Source organism: Suillus subaureus (assembly GCF_016647635.1).
Source record: "Suillus subaureus strain MN1 chromosome Unknown BJ212scaffold_46, whole genome shotgun sequence".
In the NCBI taxonomy this organism is placed as follows: domain Eukaryota; kingdom Fungi; phylum Basidiomycota; class Agaricomycetes; order Boletales; family Suillaceae; genus Suillus; species Suillus subaureus.
Genome location: NW_024538602.1, coordinates 202,596 through 211,248, shown reverse-complemented (window position 1 = coordinate 211,248; position 8,653 = coordinate 202,596). Strand labels below are relative to the sequence as shown.

The 8,653-nt window shown below is 43.2% G+C and overlaps 3 protein-coding genes across 3 annotated transcripts; 1 reads left to right on the top strand and 2 right to left on the bottom strand.

Annotated features, from left to right (window-relative positions):
• Nucleotides 1-1,671: 1,671 nt before the first annotated feature.
• BJ212DRAFT_1303679 (uncharacterized protein) lies at nt 1,672-2,306 on the bottom strand (the record flags this gene model as incomplete). The annotated part of the gene is made up of 3 exons (XM_041333453.1): nt 1,672-1,962; nt 2,014-2,205; nt 2,271-2,306. The coding sequence occupies 3 exons, from the start codon at nt 2,304-2,306 to the stop codon at nt 1,672-1,674; spliced, it is 519 nt and encodes a 172-aa protein (XP_041187803.1).
• A 2,564-nt stretch (nt 2,307-4,870) lies between these two features.
• BJ212DRAFT_1303678 (uncharacterized protein) lies at nt 4,871-5,430 on the bottom strand (the record flags this gene model as incomplete). The annotated part of the gene is made up of 4 exons (XM_041333452.1): nt 4,871-4,944; nt 5,059-5,123; nt 5,146-5,214; nt 5,273-5,430. 4 exons carry the CDS (start codon nt 5,428-5,430, stop codon nt 4,871-4,873), a joined length of 366 nt encoding a protein of 121 aa, XP_041187802.1.
• A 1,102-nt stretch (nt 5,431-6,532) lies between these two features.
• On the top strand, nt 6,533-8,167 carry BJ212DRAFT_1485892 (uncharacterized protein; the record flags this gene model as incomplete). Its single annotated transcript, XM_041341045.1, has 4 exons — nt 6,533-6,906; nt 6,956-7,032; nt 7,101-7,948; nt 7,997-8,167. The coding sequence occupies 4 exons, from the start codon at nt 6,533-6,535 to the stop codon at nt 8,165-8,167; spliced, it is 1,470 nt and encodes a 489-aa protein (XP_041187801.1).
• Between the last annotated feature and the right edge of the window lie 486 nt (nt 8,168-8,653).

Sequence of the window (8,653 nt, the reverse complement as noted above, 5' to 3'; positions counted from 1 at the left end):
GACTCTGTTTAATACTCATCATGAGTTCCTTGGCAGAGGCTCAATAGTATATAAAGTTCTCTGAAGCTTTGACTAGTCCTGACCTTTGATCCTACCTGCTTGTGCTTTGGGGAGTGACATCTATTGCTTCACACAACCTGCTGGTGGTGTTATTGTTGCACAACATAGCTTTTCCTTTTTCTTTTTCCTTGTCATCTCTGTAGTCCATACACTAGTGGACTGACTGCTTACTGCTGATCTCACAGAAAACCTTCTTCTGAATGTAGCTTAGGTACCACTGAACAGCCACCCATGAACAACCATGTTATCAGTCATTGGTATTTGTCTGAATCACTGACCATGGAGATATTTGGTTTTATAGGTGTTTATCTATAGATCATCTATCTAAGAAGACAGTGGTCCATCATCATGCCCATCATCAATGGCAACAGGATCATGTCCAATGATGACAAGTATATGTAGGTGTGTGCAAGCATGCAGTCTGATCATATTTTCTCAGCTTCCAATTCTGATTTCTGGCCCAGCCCATGCTTAAGGAGCCTCAAGATATCACAGGAATATTTTTCAAGGGCAGCAATGTAGATTTTGGTGTCTGTGCCAAGTTTACCAGTGTACATGTCAAAACATGTCACAGCTCACTCATTGATCTCCTTGATATAGGGAATGAATGTCTTGGACTTGCCAGCTGTTATAGGGATTTCATTTACTGTGGGCTTGTATAGGCAGATATTACTTAGTGTTATGTTCGCACTTTTGGTGCTTATGTAATCATCATAGTTTTCACCACCTACCAGTACCAGTCTGAGACTGAGAGTTATTAGCATGATTTCCTATCCTCTCTGAGCACTGAGCTTAGTCTGGAAACCCTTTAGGGTTGAATAGCAGCTAGGCATAGCATGTTTGACCCAACTTTAGAAGGCTACTTTCCAGTTCTCTTCTTGTTGTGTTTCCCACACTGTGCTGGAGAGTATCTTCTGATGCAACTCTTGCACCCACTCACCTGCATCCTAACTCCCCTGAGATTTCTTAACAAGTGTGTGTACCTCACAATAAGATGGGAATTCATCTATTGATGCAAGCTGTTGAAGCATGCTCACACTGTGCCTCATGTATATCATATAGATCTGTAAATATGTCATTTATTACTTCATGCAAATCAGAAATAATATTTACATACCCTTATGATCACTGAGATATTGGCCAACAGCCAGTGGACCAATAGCTCACTCCAGTGTCAATAATGTGCCCCCATTGGGAGGATGTCATGCATCAATGTAATAACAAGCCATTTGTTCTTCCATATGTATCTTCATTAGTTTCAAATTCTTGTCATCTTTGCCTTTCTCATATTCTTGTCGGATCAGCTCCAAGGCAGTGTCTTTGCCCTCCTCTTAGTAGACATCATAAAAATCATGCAATTTTGACACCAATTCCTCCTCTTGTGTCTTGGCATATATGTGCAAGGTTTGATTTTGACTTAGGTGCAGGCCAAGGTTACCCTTTCCAGTGTTGATGGTATCTTGTGAGTTGTCAGTCTCATATATCACACTAAGTCCCTGCATCTAGAGTTGTATCTAGATGTGCAACTAGACCACTGGTATATTGTAAATGATGTGCCTTTGTTATACAGGATAATGGCCCAGTTTCCAAGGTCTTGAAGTTTGCCTTTCACTACAGCAAGATGATTCCATAGCTCAACTGCTTTGTCACTGAATCATCACTGGGTTCTTTCACCCCCTCAATACATGTGATCCTCTTCTTGAGCATGGCTTCTTCATTGATGAATGCCTGCACCATCTTTTTCAGCATGGCCACCCAGTGCTGGCCCAATGCTAGTATCAGCAGCTTCCTGTCAACAAACTTCACCTCATTCAAACTCTCCCAATCATTCCAGTTTTCACTCAACTCCTGGCCAGCATGGAGATGGCTTGGTGCAATAACAATCATAAGAGCATTGCTTTCCTTGTACCATTGTCATCCGTGCTTCTCAAATGATGTAATCATCTTGTTCACCTCACTCAAATTTTGTGCCCTGTTGTTGTATGTACCAAATTGCAATTTATTCATGATCTCCAGAATATTGATCTTGCCAATTCCAATGTTCACCTTTGCCACTGTGATATCCAACTCTTGGTTCTTACATGTAAGATCATTGTTTAGTGATGCTGCTTGCACGGGATGTGTGTCCAACTTAAATGTATTTCTCTACAATGATGTCCATTTAGGGTATGTCAGTTCCTGTATTGGCATTGCAATCACATGGCACTTACACCACCATCAGCTGTGTTTTTGGATTTGTGGGGCATGTTGATGAGTCAATGTTGGTGGTACATAAATCACTGTATGTTGCACAATCTCTCATCTGATTGATTAAATATGTGCATCTAACTCACTTCTAGACTTGTCTTCCTCCTGCCATAAAGTGCCTCATGTTTTAACCATTACTTCTATTTGTTAATATAATGTATATACATTTATTAGCACTTAATCCCATTGGTTGTTAAAGATAGCACCCTTAAAATCAAATATATATTTATATATATCAATGGTATGTCATGGCTTGCACATCTAGAACCTGTTCTAGATATGCAAGTCATGACATAAATAACAACATCCCTTGTGCATCTGGGACAGGTTCTAGATGCACAAGTTGTGACATACACATATAATATCACTTGCACATCTAGAATGGGGTGTACATGAGACTTGATGTTTTGAAAATGGCTAGAATACCTGTACCTGAAGCAAACCTACTTACAAAAATCATATATAATCCTTGGCCAGCAGCATTGCCCTAGCATGCTCTACTAGCATTCAGTTCAGATGTTTAGTCACACTGTTCTGCTAAGGTGAGTCATGTACCATTAACTGATGCTCAATCCCTTGCTGATGAAGGTACTTGTTAAACTCTCCACTCAGGTATTCTCTCCCTTGATCCAAGCACAGCTTGGTCAAATGGACTCCTGGGAATTAGCATGCCAGCCAGGCTTCATGGCCTTAAAGGTAGTGAGTGCCTTGCTCTTCAGTTTTAGGAACTGAATCCTCATTTGATGGCTGAAGTCATCTGTGAAACTGACATAGTACAGGCATCCTCCAAGACTTGTCATCTGTGCTGGGCCCCAGAGGTCTGTATGCACTAGTTCACTGTAGGTGAGTGCCTGGCTGTCACTTTGCTCAGGAAACAGCTTCCTCACTGACTTGGCTTTAACACACACTTCACAGAATTCCAGTTTGCTCATAACATCAATATCAATGCTGGTGATGAGGCCCTTTTTGGCCACATTTAGGAGTGCCTCTTGGGAGGCATGGCCCAGGACTCTGTGCAGTTCCCCAATGGTGAGTTTTTGTCTGGCTATATTGGCATGCTGTGTCTGATGACTTGTCACTATGCTATACAGGCCTTGGACCTGGGGAATTTTGGCAATGATATCCCTCTTCAGACCCTTGGAGAGGATACAGCATATATGTCCCTTGAAGAGGACCGCTAGGCCAGCTGCAGTGATCTGATTCATCAAGATCAGTATGAAGGCCATTTTAGGTGTGTATAGTGCATTCTTCAGTGTTACCATGGTCCTCTTCTGACCTAGAGGCAGATCAACTTTGATGTCTCCTTGACCTATGGCACTTAAAGTAGAACCATCAGCCATATGGATGTCTTGGGGAGGGATGGTTACAAAATTGGAGAATTTGGCTTGGTTGGGGAAAAAATGAGAGGTAGTGCTGGAGTCTACAATTGCTCCACATCTCTCAATGGGTACATTTAAGTCCTTCACTATACTGTCCAAGTCTGACATTATGAACATGTACTGGTCTTGGGGTTCAGACTCTGCAGCTGAGTTGGCCATTTGTTTCTGCCCTTTCTGCCCTTTTCACCTTTGCTGATTTGGGCCTTGTCCCTCCTTCCCACCTCCCAGTCTCCAGCAATCAGTCTTGTAGTGGCCTTTGCAGTCACAATTAAAGCAAGTGACATTCACATTGGCCTTGCTACTGCTGGTATTGGGTCCACATCCCTTTCCCTTGCTCTCCCTTGCGGATAGAGCAGAGCTGGTGCCCTTTTTGGCAGGTCTATGGTCAGTGAGCTGCCTATGCTTGTATTCCTCAGTTATAATGGTAATTAGTTCATTCAAGGTGAGTGGGGTCTTTGTGATTTTTGCAGCAGCACTGATGGAGGACAATAGGGGACAATATGACTCTGGAAGTGAGTCTAGGATAATGACATGGAAGTCTGCATCAACGATACTAACACCCATTCTAGCTAGTGACTCCTGGAGTCTCAGCAATTTAGAGAAGTGCATTCTGACATCTCCTCCCTCCTCACATCATGTCTCCTGCATCCAGTGACACATATTGCTCTGTATGAGCTTCATTTTACCCTCATGTATCTGACAGATTTCTGCCCAGATATCCAATGCCTCCTGAAGGTTCTGCATGTGCAGCAATAGCCAATCCATGATCATGCTGAAGATTTGCTGCTTAACTAGTGTATTCTTCTGTTGGTACTCATCTGTCTTCTTATCAAGCTCATCTATTTCAGTCTGTGTAGGTGTCGATCCATTGGCCTTTTTGAGAACCTTAGTGGTCTCGTCAATGGTGAATGGAACTGGTGCACAGGCTTGTCCATTGGTATATCACATCAAACCTTGGGCTCCTATTGCTGTTAATGTTTTTTCCTTATAGGTTATCCAGTTCAAGTTGTCTTCTGTGAGCTTCAGGATATTGAACAGGCTGGAGTTGGTTCCAGGGAGCATAGATTCCATGGTTGAGGCAGGGCTCATAACCTCTTGTTATGAGATGAGTGAGAGGGGCAAGGAATCTATACAACAAGTATACTACATTATTGTTAGAGTTTGTAGTATGCAGGTGACAATATTTAAAGCTTACATCTCAGTATATTGAAAGAACTGAGATGTTTGGGCGTTTCTACTGACACTTTTAAGGTAAGTACTGTTATAACTCAGATATAAGAATAAAACATAGAAAATAATATAGGACATGAGCCAATGTCAATATGTTGCTCACCTCTGTCCATTTTGGCTTGTGCTCGTACCTCTCACTCACTTCCCTTCCCTATCTCAGATCCTTCAGTCTTGGTTGTCTCAGATCTCTTGGAGTCCAACAGATGACTCACCAAATAAATTTGCATACCCACTACTGGGCAGTACACCAGCACCAGCAGTGAATCTGGCCTTGAGCTTCATATACTTGGTTTTGAGACTGTAATATTCTTAAGAGTTTTATCAGCGTACATAAGTATTAATAGGAGACTATGTACCCCACAATGTGGTTTGTGACTGAATTGCAAAATTTCTTCAGATTCTGATGATATGCAGGGCCATATTTGGTGTGATTTGCAAATATGAGTTTGGCGATGACAGCGTAGATATCACTCTTGTCCTTGCCCAAGGCCTTTTCATCATCAGTAATAGGCATTTTTTTGCTGTCAGAATAGAAAAGAATCTGACAATCAGCAGAGTTAGATGTGAGATGGTCAACAAGGATATCAGTGAGAGCATCTTCTTTCCCCCACTGAACCATTACCCTGGGTCCAGTACTACTGGGAGGGATGGAATAAATATTCAAGGTAGATGGAGGGGGGTCCATTCCCCTCAAGAGCAGATGAGCATTAGCTCAAAGTTGTGCAGACTGGCAAGCATGTTGATGAGCAGCAGGCATGTGTTTCTGAACTCCGAAGTACAATGCTGGACTGACCTTGAATTGCAGTATACTGCATGCATCAGCAAAACCCTAAGTTAAGGTCCCCCCTTTTACAGTGCTGTATGGTGCTGTGTGGCACTGTGTGATGCTGTATGGTACTATGTAGCACTGTAAATGGGGGGACCTTAACTTAGGGTTTTGCTGATGTGCTGTGCTTTGACAATGTTAGAGTAGCTGACCTTCAAGAGACATTCAAGATTTTATTCTGAGTACCATTATTGTTCACTCCCACATCAGGAAATTCACAAATTCCTTATTTTGCCCTTAAACAGACTTATTTGCACTTAACTGCCTTGTTGAAAATGGATCTACTTGTCTGAAATTTCAACTTGAATGTATTCAGAAAAAAAATGTTAAAGTGTATTAATATATATGTTTTATTGTGTTTCACACTCAAAAAATATAAGATGTGCTAGGTGAATGATGTGAGAGAGAGCAAATGAGTTTTGAGATAAGTGTGTTAAGCTGATTAAGGACATTAAGGAATAGTGGTATTCAAAGTAGAATTTGGGAGGCTCTGAAAATGTGGGTAAGTTTGACAAATTTCTTTCAGAATCTACAGGACATTCGGCAGACCCAAGTGGGGTCCAAAATCCAATCTCTATGCTATGCATGCAGGATGCCTGCCCAATGTCCACAAGTACGATGTTCAGAATGAATCAAAGCGCACATCAAAACTACAAAGATGGCTCCACAAAGGCCCCCACATGGTAGTAGGGGGGGAGGTATAACTCATGGTATGAGGGGATGAGGTGGTGGGGGTGCAATAGTGTCCAACACCATCCAGCAACCATCCACTGCTGTTACTACTAACTATATGGCTACCCCTGCTGCTACTCCTGCCACTGCCACTCCTGCCACTGCCACTCCTGCCACTGCCACTCCTGCCACTGCTACTCCCACCACCACTGCTGGCAGGGTTACTGTCAGATGGGAGACCTGCGACTTTGATCACACCAATACCCTCATACAGTTCCTCAAGACTCATCCTGGCGCCTGCCATGTGCTCTTCAATGAGTTGAAAAAATCTTGCAATCCCACAATAACTGAACCTGAAACTTTGGGGAGCCAGAAGAGTCATATCTGGGTGACAATCACTCAAACTATTTTTGCAGAGGATGAAGAGTATAAAAACATATATGCACAAGACAATCACAAGTTTGCACTTGCAGTGAGCAACCATCTTAACTAGTATGTATTTCCCCCCTTTCTTATGTATTAATTAACTGACAATTCCTAGTCTCAGAAACAAATATAAGAAACATTGTGCTTGCTTTCTGCAGACCGGTGCTGGCATCAACCCACTTGATGCCACTGGTGCACAAAATCCTTGAGGTAGGGTTTATTTTTTAAAATTTATTAAATTACGCTACAAAAAATTATAGAACAAGTACTAGCTGACTTCCCTTGGTTCGATGCACTCAATGCCCTTTGGAAGGGCAATCTGGTGTTTGCACCGAAGACAATTTTGTCTGCGCCCAGTGTGGATCACACCAGTGGCATGGCCACCCTTACCCAAGGGAAGGGCAAGGGCAAAGAAATAGTGCCCCCTCCCCCTGATCCCTATGATGCTGTTGGGGACACTGAGGGTGACCTTATCAACGATGTCACGGACTTGCCTCCGCTCACCCAAGGAAAGGGTAAGGAGAAAGCTCTCCCCCTTCCCTCCCCTGATGAATTCATGGATGAGACTCCCTCCCCCAACAATATCGACCATTCCTCCCACATCCCCCAAGTCAACCCTCCCCTCCCCCATACCCTCTCCAATGATGCCAATGACAACATGGATGTCCAGCAATGGGATGATGTCAGGGATGACAATTTTGAGCTGGCTGAACAGGGGGATGATCATGCCATCCAAATACATATATCCAACAAGCACCCTTACCCATCCCCCTCACTGCCCCCTACATACACTCCCTGCACCCCTAAGTTTCTTTCCCATGGAAAATTTCAGATGCACACAGATCATGCTCTTAATCGCAGTACCATCCACACACCCAAGCCACCATCCTCTCTCCAGTCATTGTCACACTCACACTCGCACTCATGCACATCAACATCACCATCATCGTCCACTCACAGACCTGCTGCCTCCCAAAAGTCTTCCTCCCTCTTGAAGTGTGTTGATTCCAATATGCAGGATGTCCAGGGTCAGGTCCAGTCACTCACTGACAGTATGAACTACATATACACTGTGAAGGCAGCCACTTTGGAGTACAAGATTGCAAAAGTCAATGCTGACCGACATTAACGCAACATCAAATTTCAACATGAGCAGGCCAAGATAGAACGTGATGAGGCTGCTGCCATCTACCAGCATTCACAAGAGGCAAAGGCCTTGGAGCTTCAACTGCTTGAGGCCCAGGCCAAAGTTCAGATGGAGAAACAGGCTGCCCTGCAGCTTGAGATTGAGCTCCTCAAGTTGAAGGGGGGTGCAGCCTCAGCATGAGTAAGGGTGCTGCTGTCATTATGTTACCGTCGTCATCGTGTTGCAGCATCATTGTTTTATCATTGTTTGTTCATTGTCATCACCCTGTTGTATGTGCTCTTTCTGTTCTTGTTTCTTTGTTGTATTTCAGGTCTTACATTTGTGTACATGTCATTCTTATATTAAGTTATATGTCTTACATGCCTCCTATGTTTCTATGGTAATACATGAGCTATCTGTTGTCTTGTCTTGTGTCTTGTAGGATTCCTGTGTGAGATACTACCCCAACAAATTCTGCATCAACCTTGCACAAGCTGCATGGCCAGGGGTGCCAAGATATGAGGTGTTACCCACAAGGCCTACATCAGGGTCTGGTAGCTCTGGGGGAGGGATAAGGTCTCTTCCCTCAACCCCAAGAGCCCAATTAGAAGTACTACCTTCACCATTAAAGATGTTATGATTTTCTTCAAAGTGAATAATCATGTTATGAAGGATGATGCAACACAT